The sequence below is a fragment of the Biomphalaria glabrata genome, chromosome 2 (assembly GCF_947242115.1).
Source record: "Biomphalaria glabrata chromosome 2, xgBioGlab47.1, whole genome shotgun sequence".
NCBI classification, from domain to species: Eukaryota; Metazoa; Mollusca; class Gastropoda; family Planorbidae; genus Biomphalaria; species Biomphalaria glabrata.
Genome location: NC_074712.1, coordinates 9276339 through 9301250, shown reverse-complemented (window position 1 = coordinate 9301250; position 24912 = coordinate 9276339). Strand labels below are relative to the sequence as shown.

General features: G+C 31.0%; 1 protein-coding gene and 1 long non-coding RNA gene across 8 annotated transcripts in view; one reads left to right on the top strand and one right to left on the bottom strand.

Moving 5' to 3' along the window:
* Nucleotides 1-3581: 3581 nt before the first annotated feature.
* LOC106067969 (glutamine--fructose-6-phosphate aminotransferase [isomerizing] 2-like) overlaps nt 3582-24912 on the bottom strand; it is a 55651-nt gene continuing 34320 nt past the window's right edge. For 4 of the 7 annotated variants that reach the window (XM_056019019.1, XM_056019017.1, XM_056019018.1 and 1 more), the window contains 17 exons: nt 24828-24886; nt 24310-24444; nt 20681-20742; nt 19557-19636; nt 18182-18202; nt 16616-16642; nt 15969-16080; nt 14552-14715; nt 13553-13746; nt 13182-13302; nt 11423-11580; nt 10802-10916; nt 9397-9524; nt 8994-9122; nt 8185-8223; nt 7682-7942; nt 3582-5196 (listed from right to left, as the gene is read on the bottom strand). In XM_056019019.1, the coding sequence (XP_055874994.1) occupies nt 5152-5196; nt 7682-7942; nt 8185-8223; nt 8994-9122; nt 9397-9524; nt 10802-10916; nt 11423-11580; nt 13182-13302; nt 13553-13746; nt 14552-14715; nt 15969-16080; nt 16616-16642; nt 18182-18202; nt 19557-19636; nt 20681-20742; nt 24310-24444; nt 24828-24886 (1850 nt within the window). In that variant the 3' untranslated portion in view covers nt 3582-5151. Of the gene's footprint in view, nt 5197-5737; nt 5900-7681; nt 7943-8184; nt 8224-8993; nt 9123-9396; nt 9525-10801; nt 10917-11422; nt 11581-13181; nt 13303-13552; nt 13747-14551; nt 14716-15968; nt 16081-16615; nt 16643-18181; nt 18203-19556; nt 19637-20680; nt 20743-24309; nt 24445-24827; nt 24887-24912 lie in introns of all 7 variants that reach the window. The other 3 variants (XM_056019020.1, XM_013227250.2, XM_013227251.2) reach the window with 3 other exon arrangements.
* On the top strand, nt 21647-24445 carry LOC129924473 (uncharacterized). Its single transcript, XR_008776408.1, has 2 exons — nt 21647-21734; nt 23734-24445. It is a non-coding gene; the product is annotated as an uncharacterized LOC129924473 (long non-coding RNA).

Sequence of the window (24912 nt, the reverse complement as noted above, 5' to 3'; positions counted from 1 at the left end):
AACAAATTTCTTGTTTTTTTTTTTTGAAACAAGATTCACATTTAAAAACGACACATAGTTAACATGACCTTCCGACACTGGACACACAGAAAATAAACAACTTAGTTATACTACACGCGTCAATTAGAAAAAAAACGTTTCATCTATGATTTTTTATTGATTTATATATGTATATATAATTTCCAGCTGTTAAGATCAAGAAAAACAAAGACAATGTGAAGTTTAAAGTTCGTTGCAGTCGCTACTTATACACACTTGTCATTCAGGATAGAGAGAAGGCAGAAAAATTGAGGCAGTCTCTACCTCCAGGTACTAATTATACTGATGCTTATGCATGCAGTTTAAGGATTGAATTTTTTTTTTTTTTTTTTTTGAGCTTGAATAAAACAGATGAGAGGCTTTAATGGCTGTGAAACATTGAGGGTCACAAGATAACCTGAATTTCCATCTAGCCTGGTCTACTCAAATCCAATCTAAGATGCTACTTTTAAACCTATTGAATATGCATGTGTGCTGCAAGATTTTCTCTTTACATTTGTACTGTGCATGATTTTGCAACTCTTGAGTTGAACCTTCAATGTTGCACTATCAGGCTTGCTTTTACAGTTACTGGTACTTAAAATTTTTAGCTTCTGAATGTTTTCTAAATATTTAAGGCTTGGGCTTTGTTTATAAGAGTTAAATACAGCTATGCTAAGAGTCTAAAAAAACAACAACAACAAAAGCACTGCCCACAGCATATTTAGAAAAGCTTCATAGAAATTATGATGCCATTTTTAGGTCAGTGTAAAACAATAAATTGCATCATTGTATTAGAAAATACTACTATTACTCCAGGAGCTCCTTCTCATATCTACACTTTAAGCCTCTCAACAAACTAGATATATAGTTAGTCCATCGTGGTTTGATGAAGACCACTTGTCATCCAGGGTGCTGAGGGCTTTGCACTTGGGTTTATGTTTTCAATGAAGACTACTTTTGTCGTTGTGCTGGGGTTTGTGAATGTTTGGCTGCTCACTGGGGACGTTATTTCAGCTGGGGCATGTGTCATGTCTTGCTTTTTTCTCTGATGCTTTTCTTCTGCCAGCGCTGTATTCTTGTCCTCTGCTATTTGTGTGCCAGTTTTTTACAGCACCACGCCATGATTCAATACCATGTGCTTTCGTCTCTCAGGTGGCAGGGTCAATGCTGAAGCAGACATGCCTACAGTCCCGCATTATGCGGAACCGTCCCGCAAAAGCATCAAAAAAGCTCACATGTTCCGCCGTTCCGCATTCACGATTTTTTGTTCCGCCAAGTCTGAATTCCGACACAAAAAAAAAAAAAAAAATCGCCAATTTTTCATTATTTATTAATAATGCGAAATTAAAATACTGAATGCAAAATAAAATATATATAGGTCTGTGTTTATTGTTTACATTTCATCTTCTCCCGGACCCGGTGTGTCCTAAATTTACGAAGATAATGTTGAGCTAGATCATAGTAGATCTAGACATAGATCTAGATCTAGTACTCTAGGTCTAGATACTAGATCTATTCTTAGAATCTAGTTAGTGCTTATAAGCCAAATGTTCCATTCAAATCCCTTTCTTTTTCCGACAATGGCTCTACTACTAGTCTAGACTAGTCACTAGATGAGATCTAGACGTCACTAATAGATCTAGTTAGTAATAGGATAATACTCACTATTCAAGTGATTATTCTAACACTAACTCAACTGGTTTCTTAGGTTTCTAAGTAATCTAAGAAAATGATTTTTAAAAAAATACGTTATTAAAGACCTAGATCTAGACCTAAATGTAATTAATTAACTTCTAAAAGACACACTGACACAGTAACTGAGTAAGGTAAGGCTAAGGCCTAAATAAGGCTACAGTATAGATCTAAATCTACTATTCTACTTAGATCTAGAGTCTAGTAGTATTATTTAAATTATTACTTAGTCTAAATTAATTATTAGTTTATTTTCTAGATCTAAAAGTAAAAGTAGGAATAGCACTAGATTTGACGATGATACTAAATCTAGATCTATCTAGAAATAGACTTGGAAGGTGATACATTATTAGATTAGATTCTAGATTTCTATGTATCATTATCATTATGTAATAAATTTAGTTCTCAATAAGTTGAATAAGTCTATAGATCTAGACATTAATATTTAGATCTAATCTAGATCTATAATATTATTTTTATAATCTGTGTTCTTAGACTTAGAGGACTTATTAGATGTAGGTCTAGACTAGTAAGTCAAATGTAGACTCTTAAATTATTTTAGATCTAGAACTAGAGACAACATCTAGAGTGATTAGAGTAGAGCCCTAGAAAAGGATAGATAATCAAGTAGATCTAGAATAATCTAGATCTAGTCAGTACTAGTAGTAACAAATAAAAATAGATATAGTAACATTTGAGTCTAGGTCATTAGAATACATTTTAGTTAGAATTCATCATTTAGGAGTTAGAACTATTGATTTCAAACAAAGGACATAATTATGAATGAAAGGTTTTCTTACTTTTAATTATTAAAATATTTACATCTAATTTATAAGAAGCAAACTAGTATTGTTATTTAAGTAATATAATTGAAGTTTTATTTATATTGCGTACAGTATTGCTAACAAACGCGTTTATGTTCCACATTGGGGCCCAAAATTCCACATTTTTAACCTGAGTGTTCCACATTCTGGGTCTTGGGGGTAGGCATGTCTGCTGAAGGCTTTCAGCTTTGAGGGTGTCCCTGAAGTGTTTACTTAACAAATTTAAGTAACATTGATATCCCAATGAGTTACATCTAATGCCCTGTTTTTGATAGTATAGTAGGTATGGAAACATTACTAAACAAATGTGCAATTTTGTAATTTCTGGACTGAAACATTTTTGGATTGTTTGTACTATCTTTTGATAGTAAAATTGTAATAAATGACTTATTATGTAAACGAAACTGTAATTATTACTGTTCACTAATTTCTCATGTTGGCACAGGGTTTATAAAATTAGTTAGTTGATTTCAGGACTTTTAAGTTCTGTATTAACACTTTCAGTGCGGTGTTACTCTCAGCAAGTAACTTGGTATATAATTTTAATTTCACTATCTTTTTTTATGTTAAACTTTTTTTTTTATTATTATTCTCCGGATATGAGTTAACAAGTGGAACATTAGGGAGCCATTTTTTTTTAGTACAATTTTCCACAGATGTTGCACGTCTTTGACAAAAATTTGAGTCTCTTTTAGAGCTAGTTGTTCTGTGGAATGTTAGTTAATCTCTTGTCAAATACGCTTTCCCCATCAGATCAAAATCCCTGGTTAAGAGTGTTGTGATACAGTACTTTTTTTGTGTGTGTTAAATTGCATATATTTATGTATTCTTAATTTCAATTTAGGCAGGTACTATAATTATTTTTTTTCTTTCTCACCTCCAGGCTTGGCAGTCAAAGAATTGAAGTAGAATTTTGTTTAAAAAAAATAAAAAATAAAGACTTGTTATGGATTTCATTGTTTTTTTTTTTGTTTTGTCATTGTCTGTATTAGCTTGCTTTTTTATTTTTCTCTTAAAATAAATAACAAGTCAAACTCTTTCAAGTAAATATTTTATAAATATTTATTGTCTAATAGTTTACCTATAAAGCTTGATGTCCCCAGTGTACTTGCATGCACCAGATTTTAAAAGTACACACTAGTTGAGCATATGGTGTTTTCTAAGTTACATAATTAAAAAATCCCAACCTAATACCTTTAAAAAAAAAAATTAAAAGAACTTTAACAAAAGCTTTTAAGGACAACATATCACTTTAAAATAGAAATACAAGTGATTAAAATTAAGCATTAACTGATTTTTTATATCTTGTAATAAATTTATACATGATGTCAACAAAGTATAATATAAACATTCAATTAATTTGAATTAACAAATTGAATACTAATTCATTGATAATGTGAACATTATTTAAAATGAGATGATTGCACCAGCATTTTGAATGGTCTCTCAGAGATTGTTAAATAATGATTGTTATTATCACAGATATCTCTGGGTCTATGTCATGGCACAATCACTTAACAATGTCAGCAGCAGTTCTGAATAATGGCTTGTGGTAAAGGACAAAGCTAATTTTTTAATAATCAGATAAAAAGTTTTTAAAAAAAAATCTCAGATCATTTCAAGGTACAATGAGTTTCGACAAAAACATTTTTTTTAAAAAGTCAAAATCTTGGAGATTACAAAGGAATGTTGTGTACAATACACATTTGGTGATATTGTCAAATCTGCAACTAAAAAATATTCTGTAAGAGATATTTTAAATTGTTTCATGATTGTAAGCATCATGCCCCTCCCAAAGAAAAAAAATCTAAATAGAGTAATGGAGGCTTTGAGTTATTTATACTAATATTAAAAGAATTATGAAAAAAAAAATGTTAAGTACAAACTATTTTCCCACATAATTAAAATAAAAGTACAGTATTAGATGAAAGCACAAATAAACCAATCATTTAATTTAATATGTACACAATGTTGATAAATCATGACAACTCAGTAGTAACAATATATATATATTTATGTATAAATATAATTATGTACAACGAGTTTTTTTTTTTTTTTTTATTTATAAGCAACCAGGAAGAACATTTCATTCCTAGCTACAATTTATCTTCAAATCAACAAACCATCTCAACTTAGGCAATAAGCTAGGAACTAAAGCTTTTTCCGTTTATTCTAGTGTAAGATAAATGGTTTAAGTAACCAGACTAATTAGTGTATCTGTAAAATATTTTTCATAAAGGTTTACAGTACATATTTAAAAGCCTCATAATACCTTTACATGGTATTGGGAGAATGTGTACATTCTAACAAGTACAGCTATGGGGCAAAATTTGTGTGTTTTAGTACCCAGGTATCAGTACCGTATACAAAAGATTTATCAAGAATATACCATCAATTTATTGAGAATCCAGGACATATTAATAACCATCTATTATAAAACAGTTGTAAAACAATTTTGTCCACTTTTTTTTTACACAAGAAAAAAATTTACCAAGCTTGAATATTTGAACAATTAGGTCTACCGGTACTTAATAAGAAAATCTTATTGTTACTTGGCCCACATTGGCTTGCTTACAACATAGTTAACTTACAAATAAGAACAACAAAAGGTGACTTATTCAACTGTAACTGACTTGGCCAGATTTCTTGGGCAATCAACCTGTTAGGAAACAGCACAAGAAACAAAATTAGCAACCTAAATTTACTTTAAATATATTACTGATAACCCTATATCTTTTGTAGACAATCATAATGCTGTTATTTAGCAGTCTCTAAATAAAACTTAACATTGTCTTAAAAGAGTAACTTAATTCTATAAAGACTTCAACTACCAGTACTTAAAAAGATTATGTAATTATTTTTTAAATTTCTTTAACATGGGAAAATAATTTCACTTTTAATTGAAATGTTAATTACTTAAAAATATTTCTAAGGTAACTAAATAAATCTTAAATTTCTAAGGTACCAGTAACTAAATAAATAAATATCACAATAAATATATACTGGTAACTGTACTGTATATATTTAAAATATGGTATTTAAAGGTAAAAAAACATTTGCATTAGAAAATAAAATAATTAGTGCAATAGAAAAACTAAATGTGTGTAGAATTATAAAAGTTGAACAACAAAATGAAGTCAAATATCGAATACACTGAAATGTTGAACTTAAAAGCTTATGGTAGTTTTTATTCTTCTTACATCATATCCTCTTAATACAGCTATATGATAGGAAAGGAGTTGCATAGGGACAACAGCTAAAATTCCCTGAAGGCAGTCCACACTGTGGGGTATATCAATGTACCTAAATGCTTGTTTCTGGGTCTCAAAATCATTCTGGTTACAAATGATTATAGGTCTGCCCTAGTAATTAAAATGTAATAGATAAAATAACGAGAACAATTAGGATGGTTTCTGGTGTCATGACATACGGTAGGACAAAGTAACATTTTTAACCCTACAAAAAATTTAAATAACTAAAATACCTGGTATAGTTAATGATTTTCACTAGCTTATAAACATGGATAATAATAATTTTTAAAAAGTGATTTCATGGAGTTGTCAAATGTTTCTAGACCTGATATGTCTACTACTTGTGCCATACATAAAGTTGAAATAATTTGCTCTATATATTGTTTTACTTACTGGCCCATTTCACAAAAGCAATAAACTGAGTAGTGATACATAAATAATGAATATACTAGCCTTGCTATAGCAATTATCTAGTGAAATAAAAGCATTGTGGATAAGATTATTAGATTAAAAAATGGTATAAATTTACCAGCCCAGCTAGTGCAAAAACAGGCTAAGAGATATGCAAGGATAAGTCAACATTTAGCCGCACTGAGGTAAAAAATTTGTAATACCAATAGGAAACATACATTATTTCTCAACATAGCACTTGGTCCATTATGGCACCAACTTCCTGAAGCCCTTGAAAAAGGTTTTTGGTTAAGCTGCGAGCCAAAATTACACCACTTCTTTCACTACATCTGAGGTAAAGCTACAGCCCCTAATGCATTCTTGTGTGGGTCAAATGCGGCATGGTCAGGACTATACGGATGAGCCAGTACTTTTAAGTGTTCAATGATTTTCAGGTTCTGGTACACTTTCACAGAACTTTGTTCTCTTTAGTGCAAACAGAGTGAAGAGCAGCCATGATACTTTCTCCTTCAAATGACAATGGAACTAGCCATGCATGCATCATCTATTGTTTATGACAGTACTACCAACATAAAAAAAATATATATACCCGGTAACCACTTTGAGGATAATAAATTACTTACCCTCATATTCATAGTGGTACCGGCATTGTATAGATTATTTCTAAAACTAATACTTAATTCTCAAGTAATAAGCCACCCTACAACCACCAAAAAAAAAAAAATCCTTGCCATCTCCACATTTCAGCATGAAGGTTGATAAAATTTGGCATGGAAAGCTTTACTTTTTTTTTTACTGGTGTCAATAGCAACATAATGAACATGTTACAAATGGTGACCTTACCTACTGTTAATTACTACTACAGTCTATGCCTTATGCTAGTTAATGAATTAATTAATTTAAACCCCACTGGTGACAGTGATCATGTCTAGTGCTTTGTAAAGTACTGATAATGTTAATTTATCTTTGTGCACTCCAAAAAAGATCAGATGTGCAGACTAGCTACTTTCACTTTTTAAGAAATGGTCAAAATCTTGGGTAAAAAAAATTTAAATTAATTAGAACTAGACATGGTTATGTTGCAATTGGTTTTTAGCTCTAAAAAGAAAGTTAAATAATTAAACGTGCACCAGGATTGTACATTAAAAAAAGCTATTGATCTCTTGAAAAAAAAAAGTAGAATAGAAAAAAGAATTAAGTGACAATTATATAAGAAGAACATTTATTTGACATGGACCAAAAAATATATATAGAGAGAGATTAAACATAGTTAGTATGTAGAATATGATTAACCAGACAATACAACATTAAATAAGCTTCTAAAAAGAACAGTAGGCCTAACAGAATAAAAAGCAGGCATCAACCAATACATGTTAAGCATAGAAGAGTGCAGCAGCATGCATCAAGCAGAAACACAGATACAAGTGCAGACAAAACTAAAGCAAAGCCTTGGCTATGATAACTAGGGTAATGATGCCTTACATCCAGCTTTCTCAACTCTGCGATATGCATGGACAGGAGCTGCATGGGTATGACTGTGAGAATACCCTGAAGGCAGTCAATTGTCTTAGGCACTTCCAGGGCTCTGGATTTTTTTAAAGGTTTAACAGTAGTTTTGGGTGTGTCCTCATCTCTGTCTACACCATTGATAGCTGGGGTGGAATCACCATTGCACACAATTTTATCTGATTCACCAGTCAGATACTCTCCATCCCCAGCGTTACAGATTATAATTGGAACACCCTGAACATACAAAACAAAAATAGCATGTTGCCAGGTTTATGCACATCTAAGAGTGAAAAATATTAATTTAATTTGGTTTAGAGTAAATTTCCCTATTAGAAGGATAACAGATTTTAAAAAAATTAATTAATTAATACTTTGTAAATATACAAAATGATTCACATTTTTAAAGGGCATGAACCTTTCTAAAGTTCATCTCTTAATATAAAAGTAACTAATGACCTAATTTTATTGTTACTCACATGTCTTGCTTTAACTTGCTGTAAGGCATTTTCACATTTCTATATTGGCAGACAAAATTATAAACATTAATATTTAAAAAAAGAAATTTTCAATTTGTATTAGAATAATAATAATAATCTTCATTGTCCGTAAGGAAATTTGTCTAACAATTTGTGCATTACACCAAACAAAACATAATAACTATAGAAAACCAAGATGTACATTCACACCAGTCTCACTCATAATTTACATGTGAAAAGTTTATATCAGATTGTTTCTATTTAATGATTTGATTGCCAGGGGTACAAAAGAGTTTTTGTGTCTGTTTGTATTTGCTATCAGTGTCTTGTATCTCTTTTGTGATGGTAAAATCACAAAATCCTGACACAACAGTGATTTTTTATTTCTAGAATCCTTTTAGCTTTTTTATGAATGTTTGTCTCAAACAGCTGCCTGGTGGGGGTTGTTTTTGCCAATTACGATCCTATGGAGTTTATTTTTATTTCATCAGAAATAAAGTAAACCACTAAGGATTGCTATTTACATAAGATAGAGCACCAACAAAAATGTTGTGTTTTCAGCTTATAGTATTAAAATCCACCTTAAAGAAATATTTTTGGAAAATGTGGCCACTAGATCTTATGCATTCTTGTAAACAGAATTATGCTGTACTGATCAATAACAAGCAGATGTAAAGTATGGACTAAAAATAGAAACACTTTTTAACGTGAACATCTGCAAAAGTAATTTGATTTTTAAGCCCATAGAAGAAAAAAAAAGGTGAAGTCTTACAATCATAAGCCTACACAAATTTATAAGAAAAACTTACAGAGAAAACATTATCTCTGGTGCAAACCATCAACACTGGCATGGCTGCATCAACCAGTGCTAATGGGCCATGTTTCAACTCCCCCGCCATGATGCCTTCAGAGTGCATGTAGGTCAACTCCTTGATTTTCTAAAGAAATGAAAATTATTCAACCATAACAAAATCAGCATTACTGACAGACACAATGATAAAAAAATAACCGTCTAAAAATGAAAACAACTCTATTTCTAGATTGAGTTTAATTTTAAGAAAGTATACTGCTGTCTTCTGCTAAGATTTTTAATATACAAAATATAAAATAAAGTATAGAATTTAAGCCAACACCAGACATATATATGAGTGTGGAACAATTAGCAGTGTTATAGAGAATATCCATACATTTTTTTCACATAAAAATACCCACCAGAGCACCTTCCAAACATGTTGCATAGTTATATCCTCTGCCCATGACTAGCAGAGACTTCTCTTCATAAAGTTCCTTGGCCAAGTCCAGAATTTTGTCATCCATTGTTAGAACTTCCTTTATCTGCTCTGAAAAGTGAAAAAATATTTTCAATCATAAGACAAATTGTAAACTTCACAAGACAAAAAGTTTAAGGAAAAGAACTGAATCTGGCCAACTCTTGGATACGCTGAAAATGTACCGGAAATAATCTTTTTTATTCTTGAGGTAATTATGTATTTTAAGACACAATGTACACTTCAATCTCAGAGATAAACTGTGTGCATTGGACTTCTTGTTTTTGTTGAAGGAGCTCGAGGTGAAATTCTCTAATTACACTTAGCTTTTCTCTACATACTAATTCTTTCCGTTCACCTATCACTGAAAACTGCACATAATCCTTAATCTAAACTATCCTTTTCTTCACATGGACAGGATTGATAACCTCTTTCAAGTCACATATTTTTCATTCACACATCCCACCTCTTAAATGGAAGATAACAACATATATAGAAGCGCACTTATCCAGACAAAAAAAACAAACAAAACATTTATAGATTATGAATTAAGATCCTGTTGTAATCCATTTTTCTTAAATGTCATCAATCTTTCTTGTAAGCTGTATAGATTAATAAAAAAACAACAACAACAACTCATAGCTAACTTAATTATTCTAAAAGTTGAATAAGAAGTTTAAATTCGATACTAAATACAAACACATTCACACAATAAAAAGTACATACCAGTGATAGTATTATATTTTTAAAACTTTTGACAAAAGTATTTTTTCTTCTTTGGTTTTTATCAAATTTGATACAAAAAAACAAACAAACTGAGGCTCTCAACAAAAAACGTATTTGTTAATCTAGGTCAAAGGAAACATTTGTCATAGGCTTGCAAGCTACACAAAACTTTGTTCAAACCTTTACTTAATACACATTTTTAACATTCTTTTGTCATTGTAAATATACAAAAATTATAACTTAAATTATAAAAACCTGTAAATGTTTCATACAGGTACTTTTTAAAATTTGGATACCATTTACTGCCAGTTGTCCCCTTAATGTTAACATAAAAGCACTCAGGACTAATTGCTTAGTCTAATTTATTTGTATGCACTTTAACCTGTCAAACTCAAGAAAATGGGTAGAAGAAGGAGTAAGGAAATGTATTAGTATGGCAGTCTATAAGGACTCTAATCTGTCCTCCCAGCCTAATAGAAATGTAAAAAAAATCTGACAAACATTTACAGAATAAATATCCTTTTTTCTTTTAAAATGGAATTCTAAAATAATGCTGACACACTCTTGTAAAGTTGTAGATTATATGCCCAAATCATTCAAGCATTTAGGTATGTGAAAAGTACCAGGTATTTCTTTGAGTCCTCTAATGATTTCTTTTCTTCTGTTCTGTAGAGAGATTCTGTCTTCACTCATCATCAGACCAAACAAAACTAGAGCAATGAACTGACTTGTGTAAGCCTAAAGCCAAAAAGAATAAAAAAGAATCTCAAATTATTAATATATCACCATAATAATTTTAAAAGATCTTCTCTGATCTAAATTATATTTTTCCTTTCATTAAAAACAGTTACATTTTATTGACACTTTAAAACCTTTTTTTATCTAATTAATTTTTTTTTGAAATTTAAGAGAATCTAATTTTAAATAAATACATCTTGATAATTATTCAGATGTCCCAAAAATTTAGCATATTCCTAATTCCATATGTCAGGACTTAGTAAATATGTTTAAAAGAAATACTAGTGTTATTGTAGCTCAGTTAAAATTTCAAATAAGCGGAAGTGCCCATTTCTCAAATTTAAAAATTATCAGTATAATTATGAGCAGGGAACATAACTATTTTAAATAATGAGAAAAGTCTGTAATCAAAATTTACAAAGAACTTAGAAAACAAAAGATGCATTATTTGTAAATGTAGACAATAACAAAAGTGCGTTTTAAAATGTTAACTAGTGAATCCTCACCTTAGTACTGGCCACACCAATCTCTGGACCAGCATTGAGGTGAACACCACAGTTAGACTCTCTGGAAATGTTAGAGCCCACTACATTGGTAATGCCTACAATAAGGGCACCACGCTGTTTGCAGTAGTGAAGTGCATTCAGGGTGTCAGCAGTTTCACCTGGAGGAAAAAAGGAAGTCAACTATTGATCTAATGTTATTAGTGCAGACATAGTAATGTAATGAGGTGTTTAGACTATCAATGATGATGTACTTTCTGAAAAGTCTCAATTATCTCAAGGCCAGGGTGAATAGAAAAGGTTATTACATAAATCAACCAAGTAGAATCTTATTACAATGTAAGTATTCCTATCACTATCAAGGAATCTCTCTTGAAATTTTACCTTCTTCCTTAATTATTATTATTTCATTTTTTAAAAAGTTGTATGTAAGTTATTAAGGTCACTGAATTTTACACTTTAAATCCAATTTGAAAATTTCCTGAACTTAAAATGATTTGTCTATGACAATTGTTGAAACTGTTACCAATGCAAAGAGTAAACTTTTATTAACATAGGAAATTATGTTAATTAAATTAAGCAATAATCACATATGGTTAGAAAAAGTAAATGTTGCCAATGCAAAGAGTTAACTTTTATTAACATAGGAAATTATGTTGATTAAATTAAGCGATAATCACATATGGTTAGAAAAAGTATATGTTGATAATTTTTTGTTTAACTTGCGAGATGACTGATAAGCACCTGGGATCTACTGCACTTTTCAAGAGTACTGTCACAGTCTCAGTTGACATTGCATGATCTAATATTCACGTCATGTTAAGAGTTTAAAAGACACATGGAATTCCTGATGTAGAAAACAGGAAGTAGAATGAATAAAGCTGACTTTGAGTTCAGTCAAGTCAGTGAAGTCAAGTGGGATACTTTGGACCGTGTGGTCAGTAAAGTGTTATCCTCTGTAGGAGGCAGTCTAGTATATTTTAGTCCGCAATGGACAATAGCGACTTAGAAAAGTCTGTAGTAATTGCAGTTAGAAAGTAACTTGTGGGCAGTTGTTGCCAGTGGTCTTTTCGATACATGTATTAGTTAATCTATATTTCTGCACTGTGTTTCCCGCTGAGATGCGGACGTGATTTGCAATTAACGCATTGGATATATATTTGATATCGCTGTTGTGCGGATAGGATTGTTTATTATTTCTTGACTTGTAGCACTAACAAGGAGTGCAGTATTATTATTATTGTAGTAAAATAAACTTTATATTTGTCTGCTGAAATGGACTTAAGTCAGTTTATAGTATTTGTCTTGTCAAGAGTACTTCAGGAGGCAAGAACCCAGCATTACACCACATTCGCATTCTGCAAAGTTACACCATTTAACCTACATTTACAAGTACCCACCAGCCAGTTTTAGCAAGTTGTAAAAATCTAGTGCCTGAAAGGTCAGTCTAGTAGATGTTGTGAAACTGTTTAACAGGCAAAGGAAACTTCCTATTTGTGTCTTAGTACCATTGGGATAATTAAAAATCTTTAATTAAATACTGCAGTCTAAATGTTGCACAATCATGAGATTAAGATATTTTTTTTTATGTCATTTACATTGTACAATATAATAATCTGTATGATTGAAATAAAAAATTTTCATCTAAAGGTGTAAATGAAGAAAAAAAAATCTTTGAATACATTAGATTTATCCCCTGAATAAGATTGTGTATACTGTATTAATGAAAATCAGCATGTAATTCCAAATTGTTCCAACTGACCAGATTGACTGATGAAGAAACAAACATCATCTCTGAATATTGGTGTGCTTCTGTCAAGGAAGTCACTTGCAAGTTCTACCATGACTGGTAGTTCTGTCAATTCTTCAAGGAGCTGACGAGTCTGAGGAGCAAGAACATTTTTTTTTTTACATATAAGAAAGAAAATAGTGGTGAACAAAATAAAGATAGGGTTACATCCTATCAACTTATTAACTTTATTTAAAATTTGCAACAAACAATTTTATTAACATATATTTACATGTTAAAACATAATATTACTACAATGATGATAAAAATATTTATGCATTTAATAAAATAAAGGAAGGAACATTTTATTGGATATATTAAAAAATATACATGTTGTAGCTTACTGCGATGGCACTGTGATAACTGGTGCCACAGGCTATGAACAAAAGACGTCTGCAGCGCCTGATCTCACTCATATAGTCCTTGATTCCTCCCAGCACTACAGTCTCCTTCTCAAAATTGACTCTGCCTCTCATTGTGTTCACCACAGATTCAGGCTGCTCAAAGATTTCTTTCTGCATGAAAGTTTTGAAGTTTCCTGAAACCCAAAAACAAATATAAACCTCAATTACAGCTTTCAATTTAATCAATGTATTTAACAATCTTAATTCTATCTTGCAACTGAAAATCTGCCATAAATAAATGAGTCCGGCTATCTTATTTTGTTTTCAACTTTAGACAAGAAAGTGCAAGAAAGGATCTTGCTGTTATTCTTAAGATCCTTCTCGGCCATCACTGCTGAACCACATTAAGTCTCTTTCCAACCTCTATGGATGGCTACTATGTCTCGCTTGCATATTGGGCTATTGTGTTGATGAATGTAATGAGGAGGTGGATCTGGATCATCAGGCAGATTGATTTGTTTGATCAGATAGTTCGTAGTTTTCAGAAGAGGGCTCCTGCTTTCCCCATGTGACATACACAATGTGATGTGCATCTCCATTGCTTTTGATAAGGCTGCCTAAATAGGTTAACTGCTTTATTTGTTCAAGCTTTGTACTCCCAATGCTGGTGGGGGAACTTGAAGCCAATACACATTACTTTGGTTTTATCAAGATTTATAAAGAGGTTGATTTTGAATGCGTCATTATCAAGGCTCTCCATTATCACTTGTCTACATTTACTTGTATTCCCAAGTAGTGCTATATTTTCTGCAAACTCCAAGTCCTTCAGTCGATTTGATTCATGTTATGGGATACCGAATGCAGCCTGATTCATTTTTTTTATGACTAAGTCAATGACTAGCATTGCAGAACTGAATTATTCCATCATCTGTTCTCTACAAATGTGCTTAAATCAATAAATGTACCTTCCTCCTTCAAAAATAATGTTTGAAACTTTACCTTTCATGATTTGTTCAATGGCTATCTTTAGAGTTGTAATTTCCCTAAAAGTTTTTTCATCCAAGGATCTAGTGGCCTGATGAATGTTGAGTGTTCCTTCATGTACCTCAGCCACATCATTCTCTTCCAAGAATATGACTTGGTCAGTATGTTCTATGATAGCACTGCCATGAGAAGACAATAAACAAATGAAATTATGGTCTGGTCAGAGTTTTTCATGATAGCATTAGGTTGGTGTAATTAAGTAATAAATACATTAACTTATAAACTATATAATAAACATATTAACTGATATTTCCATATAAAAACTACATTCCAGTGTTCATATCCTAGTAGAAACATTAATATCAGGATTTTAGAATCTCCATGAGTGCAACTAGATTTTATTATTAATTGTTGGTAAAAATACAAGCAGGTTGTGTTAAAACACATTACACCCTTGTCAATCATCATTGGCTTTGGAAACTTCTGAACTTCCCTGCATCTGACACTTTTAAAACTTCTAATATATTTCCTTTTTTTTTTTCATAAACTAAAACATGTAAACCTAATAAGTTTTTTTTTTTTTTTGGTTTTGGCTAAAGGAAAAAACAAATAAAAATATTCTTTTTAACTAAAAATCACATCTCATGGATCTACACATTGTGATAAAGTGAGACCTAGTAATACATGAAGGCCTATAATACTAAAAGACACAAACATGACATACTGAGGTAAAATAACATCTCAACTAAATGCAAATGAACTACTACACTGTAGATGCATTCTAGTGTTACATATTCTTTATGTCAAATATTCCTGGGTGCTTGCAAATAAAGAGTTTTGACTGCAAAATGTGCTCTTCAGAATAAAAGCATTTAATGCTTTCAATCCAAGGCATCATATGTACATTGGTGCATGAGCTATATATCATCTGTCTTGCTTTCATTACTCTCAGCAGCTGTGATAGAATGGCAGATCTTCCTATTTGACACTCAAATGTATCAGTTTTTTTTTGTTTTGTTGATCAAGGTCTTTGAACTTTACCTTTACAGACTTTTTTGTTTTTAATTTAAGTCTGGCTAATTGAACTTGGAAGTATGTGCAACAAATTTGAATGCTAACACATTTTAAGCTTTGCACATTTTGAGCAGTGATGCATTATAAAGGTATGTTCTATGCAAATAAAAATAGATAAATTTGTCAAAGTCAGTATGCTAATAAGCAGAATTATTCTATTCACTCGTAACAAATTATGCAATGAACTTGGCAGTTTGTTGAAAGTCAGGCCATGTATTCTCCTTCAGAATGTATCAATGACAGAGCAAATCATGTATTGAAAAGAGATAAGAGGATTTCATTGTATGAAAACAAATTTGTAAAATCTTAGGCTTAATGGATATGTTTTCACCAACAATGTTGAACAGGAACACAATACCTGGCATCTGAGGCGAAGTAGTATTCAATCTCTTTGTGAGGCCCTGTAGTGTGGTATTGTGTCTGCTCTTCAGCACGACGGCCTTGACTACTGCCTAAGAATCCACGATGATCTAAAATACAAAAATTAGGACTTCGTGAACTTCAAAAGCAAGACAGAAATGAAACAAAAGTGAGAAATAATTAAACTTTGAAAAGAAAATCTCAATATAATATTTTTTTGTTTTGTTTCATTTTTTTTTTATAAAACTCTATTGATGCTAGGATGAGAAAATGTTTATGAATAAATTAATGTCCAAAAAATCAACAACAGAGTTGTTAGCTCACTCGGAAATCTTTATTAATCCAAAGATTTTGAAAATGTTCAATTTTTATTTTGATATTGTTGTTAAATTTAATTTCATTGTCTGAACAAAATAAAACATTGCAAACAGAAGAGTTACAAAAAGTTGATAATTTTAGCATCTTACAAAAAAAAAAAATCTTAAAGCTTCTACTTGAGTTTAAAAAAATGAAAATGAGTCGTCTTATGGATTGTATGGTGTATGAAGAGATTTTTGTTAAATGTCCAGCACTGCATGCTCCCATAACTAGTAATGATTCTATAACCGACTCCATCATTAAAATGTTTTAAGTAATTTGCCTTACAGTCATTGGTATCAGTTGAGTTTAGAGCTTAAAATAAAAATGTTTCAAAATGTTCATTTCAAATAGCTACATTTGAATGTTTTATAATAGACACACACATAAATATAAATGAAGGAAGGCATTAGGAAAATATAAAATACACATCAGATGTTTATATATTTACTTATTTTCAGATAAAATAATGCAGAGTACAATATTGTAAGGAAAATCAAAAAATGTAGTATTGGTAGCAAAGAATTTTTTAAAAAAATTTCTACGTTTTGTTTTTTTTAGTTAGTATTGTCACTTCTTCTATTACACCACTTGTAATAGTTTGATCAAAATAAAAATGATAAACTCTAAAAGATTTTTTTCTAAAATGTCTTTTTTTAAAAAAAAAAGCATTTTAAATTTCAAAGGGAAACCACAATTGTAAAAAAAAAAAAACAAAAAAAAAAAAATTTAAATTTTACATTAGTTTAAAAATACCATACTTTCAGGTAACTCCACTATTAGGTAATACTGCATAGTAATCATACAGATTAGCTCTTTGCAGGAATGCTAAGTTCAGAGGTTTAGATATTTGTCATAAACGTTTAGGCCTTAGGGACCAAAAGTATTAATGCTTCAGCTCCTGACAGTTTTATTCAATTATCAAAAAGTGAAAAGAGTCTATGTATAACTTCCGGGATATTTCACTCATTTAACAAAAGAATTACTTTTTAATTATATGTATTTACAAATATGTAAGTTAATTGTAAGATTATTTCAGGGATAAAAATATACATTTAGATTATATGATCTAAAACAACAATGAAGCATTTATTATTTTAAAAGAAAAGTAATAATTAAAAGAATAATGTAATTTATACAAGTTTTGGGTATACATTTCTCCCCCCATCCCCTTTTTTTTAAAATTAATTTTTAGAAATCTATATCTAATTATTATAAAAAAAAATCTCAAGCTCTGAGACTCCAATGACTAGTAATTTTAAGATCTGAAACTCTTCACATCTCAAAAGACATGCACAAGTAACTAAGTGAGTTCTAACCCTTTCCACAAAAAGAAACTACATCTAGTTGGCTCAGAGTCAAGAGATTTTCAGAAGAAAACAAAGAAAGATATGTTAGCATGTTTTGTTTTTAAACTGAGGCCAACATTATCTACTTAAAAATTGATCTAAAAATGCTTTATCTAAACCTTTCTTTTGTATCAATGTGAAAAGCAAATATTGGCAAAAAGCTTATTACCATAAACTACATTTAACAAAAAAGCTTTAAAAGGTAATAAAAAAAAACAGGTTTCTAGAAAATTATAAACTTTCAAAGCTGAAATGTAATTTACTTAGGTCCAAACCAGCGCTAAATATGTTTGAGTAAAAATATGTGTTCAAGTTGCTTTTCTGACACATTAAAACTATTTGTGTGCCAAAATGAATTAAAATATCAAACAAAAGAAGTTGGATAAAACATGTTTTAGCACTGGTATTGAATACTTAATGCATTATTTAAAAAAATGACAAGTATTAGTGAACTAGTTTGGTAAGTTGATTAAAGATAAGAAGAGATACTGGGTCCTTCAAGTACCTTCTTTAAAGTCTGTGAAACCTGGATTTATTGGATAAGCACATGTTGTTAACATACTAGAACTACTTCTATTACAATATCATAGGTTAGAGATTAACAGTGGTTAAATAACAGTTAAACAATATTATAATTTAGCATTATTTCTAAGTAACAGTGTTTCTTTCAAAAACTCAGAAATTGTAGAGGAATCAAACCCACTAAGGAGAAGCAATAGTATTTCAATTGATTCTCTTTATACAAAAATTAGTTTGAAACTATTGTATGTGTTATCAATGTCAACAATTATTTAAGACGTTATGTCTCCTTGGGCCTATACCATAAACAAAATCTGTTTTTTTGTTAAGTTTATTTTGTTAAGATAAACAAAATACAGCCCAACCCCCATCCAAGGTTTTGTGAATATTTCAAAGCTTCGAAAAATTACTTTGGCAAGAAAAAGCTAATGATGACATGAAACTATTACATTTCTGAGAATCACTGAACTAAAATAAATATGTGAATGATGCCAACTAAACTAAAAATGTTAAATAATGCCAACTAGACTAAAAATAAGAATCAATGCTAACTAGACTAAGAATGAGAATCAATGTTAACTAGACTAAAAAGTTACATGTGAAACAGTTTAAAAAGATTTGTTGCAAGCATTATAGACCATGAGTCTGACTCATTCAATCTTTGTTTGAAAATTACAAAGTTTTCCAAGTGGATTTCATGGTGTTTTAGAGAAGCCCAACACGAGTTCATGACCTTCAAAGAGGCTCCATTACTCGCTTATGACCTTTACCGGAAGAATTCAAGTTAAGCTCTTAATTCTCAAGAAAGTGTTGCAAATGATTTGCAAAACAATTTTTTTCCTTGTTGGAATAAAAATAATTTGGCACTTCAGCAAAAAGAGACTAGAAGCTAATAACTGCTAGGAACTGTGATATCCTCAGTGTTAACTTTTGAAATTAATCAATAAAATATATTTTAGTTCAGTGAAAAACACTGCAACTCTCTAAAGACAGATTTTCAAAAAAAGCATCACCCAGGACTTGTACATAAATTCAATATAAAAAATCTGAATTTAAAAATATTTGCATTTTCAACTTTGAAATAGTACTGGAATAAAATACTTGGAGGCCTGACTAACAGCCGGGCAACTGATAACATTATTCAAAGAGAGTGTGTCAGGCAGAATGAGAAACAAACAATAAGAATATAAAATGACCATACCATTATTACCAGTATGGAAAAGCCAATTATAATCTCACAACCTTTTATAAAACTGAATATAATATTACAACAGAAAAAAACAAAAACATTTGAATATTGAAAGAGCACCAAAGGACCAAAAGAACCAAGTGAAATAAAAAAGATAAAAAAAAATCTTCACCTTTGTTAAATAAAACTGGAATATGATCTGTGCTGAGCTTGTTCTTGCTTTTCACACCTATGATGAGTGGGCTGCCCCTTCTGAAAGTGAAAAAATGGAAGTATACTTTTTGTGAATAACTTGAAAAAAAATCTGTTTTCTATTTATTTCAAACTATTATGGCTGGACATTCAATCAAAAATAAATATCTGTACTCATGAATTCAGGCTCAGATGTAAAACTTTCAGTTTAACAGAAACTTAACACTGCCTACTGTTTTCCTCTACTAAACAAAAAAAGTTGTACAGGCACCTAAGCCAGTAAGTTTTTGGAAGGAAGGGCTTGTTGGCCTAGGCTGGCTACCAACCTAGTAAAAGGTAAACTCTGAATCCAAACATCTGCTACACCCTGAAAGAAGCTGCAAAGCTGTTGGTCCCCAACACTATTGGGTATCTGCCATTCCTTGGGACACATCAGCTGTGTGGAGAGGGGGGGAACTGCTGTGTGGGGGACATAGTTCTGACCATAGCTAATGCCCAGACTTTCATCTCATTTCTATGAAATGAACAATAGTGACTGGAGGCCATATACAGCAACCCTAGTATGTTTATATATTAAATATAAGAATAAATAAGGAGGCATGGTGGCTGAGCGGTAAAGCGCTTGACTTCTGAACCAGGATCCGGGGTTTGAATCCTGGGATTTTTTATTTCGGGATCTTTGAGCGCCACCCAGCTCTAATGGGTACCTGACATTAGTTGGAGAAAAGTAAAGGTGGTTGGTCGTTGTGCTGGTCACATGACACCCTTGTTAGCCGTGGGCCACAGAATCAGATGACCTTAACATCATCTGCCCAATTGACCACAAGGTCTGAAAGGGGAACTATTCTTTGATTGAATAGTATTTAAAAACTTTTGTTATATGTTACATGGATGGAAGAGACGTTCATTTTTTTTTCATTATTGTCCATACAGAGCTAGCCAAACATGGAAGAGACATTCAGTACTGTCCATACAGAGCTAGCCAAACATGGAAGAGATGTTCATTAGTGTCCATACACAGCTAGCCAAACATGGACATTCATTAGTGTTCATACAGATTTAGCCAAACATGGAAGAGACATTCATTAACAAACATTTACTAACCTGGTAGTAACAATGTCTCCTGGGTAATGTTTACTGATTACTGCCAATGCAAAAGCCCCTTCCTAGAAAAAACAACAACATTAGAAATGTAAAAGAAAACATTTTTTTTTACCTCCACTTTTATTTGTTTGCTGAATGGTCAAATGCGAGCGTGATAGTAAACAAATATTGGGAATGTTTTTATCTTCATTACCTAAACAGACCAATTTCAACTATTTTGATTGTTTTTATGTTTTTAAATCATAATGCTTTCAATGGAATAAACCAAAATGTTTATTTTTTTAAGTTCTTGCACAAATATGTAAATGGTCAAAGTGAATCACAAGTAAAAAAAAATCTGTTCTTGTTATTTGTGAAATTCCACAATAAGTTTCCTGATAGCTTTTACTTCATCCTACTGAATAGATCCAAATATTGTAATCACATTGCAACCAAATATCTTGGCTACTGCATGCATGTTCTTCAATGTAATTTTTCATCTGGTCAGCAATGTGCACTAAGCATGCTTTAAGATTGAAAGTTATGCTAAACAAAAACAATTAATACATATATTTCCAATCACATAAATTTATTATTTTTAGTCTGGATCTATTAAAAATTAATTGCATGATTGGTTCAACATAATTGAAGCAGTTTAACTCAATATAAGCTTTGGGTTTTTTTTTAAAGTATTTTTTTTTTAAATTAGTTTATTTTAGTAAAACCTTTGCCTATGGAGAACACTTCTACTTTTCTATTTCATGTTTGATTTAGTAGATTAAACTAGCTTGAAAAAAAATAATCGTCAAGTTTTATAAAAGTTTGAAACATGTGCCTAAATAAAGAAGAAAATAGAAATTGAAATGGAAAAAAAACAACAGTAACATAGTCTCAAAATAACTGAAAGGATTGATCAAAATGTCACTAAGTAAATGCAGCAATGAATGCATTGTTGAATGTTGCAACTGTAGCTAATATTTTTTTTCTACTCGAGGTTTACCAGCACTGACACATCATTGTGTCTATCTCTCTAAGAGAGAGAGAGAGTGTTTCAAGGGATATAGTTATGGCTCAGGTAATTACACATGGGATATACTAAAACTGTGATTTACTTAAACAATCTGCGCAATACATACACTAACACAAGTATTGAGGGACAGCCTTTACCTACTTATACACACAAATCAATAACTAAATCAATGAAAAAGTAATAAAAATGTAAGACTTTTGCAGATGTGATATATATTTTTTTTTACTTTTGATATTTTTGTTATGGCTAGATATCAAGTTTTTTTCTTCTTTTTCTTTTCCTGAACTTTTTTTGTTACTATTTAATTCAAGTGTTAAACATTTTTAACAATAAAAAAAAAATCAAACTGATAGAAGAAGAGATTTTGTGTGTTACTCTTGTTAAGGAAAAAAAAAAGATGAGTTAAAATGAATGCCTATGAGTTTTTTTTTTCTTCAAGTTTCTAAGCTATGAATAGTCAGCCCTTGAAAACAACTGCTACCAATAATTTCTGATGAAACAGCCCAACAAAAACAAGCACATTTCTGTTAAATAGCCAAAATACAACAGCTTGTACAAATACAAAGTAACAAAATTTTACACATAAAAAGTCCAACTGAGGATCAATATATATACATCTATATGCCTACATAGGTACACACAGCTGTTAGGGTCTCCAGGTCACTGTATACTAGACTCACATGAAGGGGGGCACACTTATGACTAGCCTGCCATGTCTTCAGAAGACAGACTTTTAAATCTTGCAGTAAACAAGACAAGTAATTTACAGCTTAGTCCATAATACACTAAGGGCTTTTGAGGTTGAGTGAAAAAGGGGGGCGGTAGTAAGACACCAAGTCATCTGACATTTCCTGTGACATGCGAAGTAGAGGCACTTAAAAACTAACTTACATAGATACAGACATATGTCAGAAAATCAGCCAAACAGTTATTTAGAAAGGCAAGTTGAGTCCCAGCCAAAAAGCTGTGACACAAATACACACTAGGATCAAACTTTTGGAAGTATGCAGCTAGCCAATGCAGTCTGTGAAGTTCAATTCAGTGGGGTTTACAAGTCTCTAAAGCTTCCCCACAAAAAAAAAGTGTACATAGATTCATCATATAGCCCTTGAGAAATGTGTGGAAGCCTGACTTTTAAAACTCTCTCTATAAAGCATTTTGCAGCTTCAAAATGTATGCCACAATAAAGTACTAATTGAAGGTTCACTCAAAAATTGAGTGAATGAAGTTGTCATTTAGGTTTTCCCCACCCCCCTCTTTTTTTAACAAACAGAAAGAATGTATAATCCCTTTTGTGCTGAGATCAAATCATATTGCATGTAGCAATGCATTTAAATATGAAGCTCAAGTGATCTAGAAAACCAAAATACATTTATCTTCACAAAGGAAGAGAATATTTTGTGCGAGAGAACTATGAAAGGTGGTAAGGGAAAAGATTTAAAAAAAACAATTTTTAGCAATAAATTTATTTAAAAATCAAGTAGGAAAATAATTATCTTTTGCACAAGAAATTAGACAAAATGTGCAATAAGTCAAAGTGAAGAAAAATCCATTCCATTTGGTGGACATAATTTAAGATTCAGTGTTCTCCTAACTATATTTATTTATCTATTCCATTTGATAGACATAATTTAAGATTCAGTGTTCTCCTAACTATATTTATTTATCTATTCCATTTGGTGGACATAATTTAAGATTCAATGGTCTCCTAACTTTATTTAGAATTCTCTGTATACTTTTAAGAAGTACAATTGTTGATGAAAATTTAGTATAAAAAAAATAATGCAATGATCAATTATCAATTTTAAGCAGATATTTACTTCTTTAGATTCCTTAACCCTTACACTGACTGATTTCTATCATTTAAATATGATTTTACTGTAAAGCCAGCCATATGCTGCACAAGTGATTATTTTAAATCAGTGAATACCTAGAGGCTTAACACGATGAAATAAAGGCTTTTATGTTAAAAAAATTAAGATCAATACGTCTTCAAAAGAGACCGCAAATAAAAAAAATAAATATGGATTTTATTTATTTTCAGACACACCAGCTTTGACATCTATTAACTTTAAGTAATTGAGGACCTAATTGTGTATCAAGTGAAATGCTGTACAATGTTTTGATATAAGTAAAGCACTTCTGAGTCAGAATTGTATTATCTGAACAAAACATAACCATGCTAATTGACTCTGCTAATTACAATGAGAAAAGCAAAATGGGCTCTTAACAAACACAAGAACTGAAATAAGATGTCTAAGAAAGGCAAAAGCAGTGGGAATGAAAAGGATTGTTGGTTGCACATCGATGAGTAATTTTCAATGAAAATATATTGATTTAGACAATGATAACAATGTCACTTAAAGACACTTCCGAGGACATACAACAACAAATGCTTGGGATTCTGATCAAATTAGAAGATCAAGAAATACTAAATGTTATTGCATTTCATCAAGTCTCACATCTTGAGAGAGATTCTTATATCAAGTTTTCCCCCTAACTCTCAGGCATCAGAAGCACAAGACAAACTTGTACATTCTACACTAGCTGAATTTACCTTTTTTTTTTTTGCTAGCTAGAGTGTCTATAAACTTAGCATACATAACGCATTTAAACTGACCAGTTGGGCCACTGTAAGCTCCACCAGTTCTCTGAACTTGATCTTCTGCTCTTTGTGAGTGTCATACAAATGCTTCATCAGCTTGGCAATGACTTCTGTGTCTGTTTCAGTCTCAAAGATGTGACCATTCTGTGTCTGTGGACAAGGCAAGAAAAAAAAGTATCAGTGAGCAGTTGCTTGAAACCTTAAATGCTTACATCGAAACTAACTTTTTTAAAAAATACTTTTTTTTTTACAAAATTTACATGTTCACAGTTTTAATAAATTAATTAGAATTTTTTTTAGCATCAAATGAATAAAAAGCCAAACAATGACCAAGATAATAAAATCATTTTGTCAGATAATATAAAAAATATTGAAAGTTGTAGTTTAAAAAAAAGTGAATCTATCATATGTGAATCAATGAAATTCAATGCATATCAAATAAATAGCAATAATAATCATCATAAGATGATGGATGAATTTACACACAAAGATTAAGACAACTTGTAGACATAGAAAGTTAAAAAGAGGCTTACCAAAAAAGATTTAATATCCTTGTAGTTGGTGATGATGCCATTGTGTATCAAGGCAAATTCTGAAATATAAAAAACAAACTAAGTT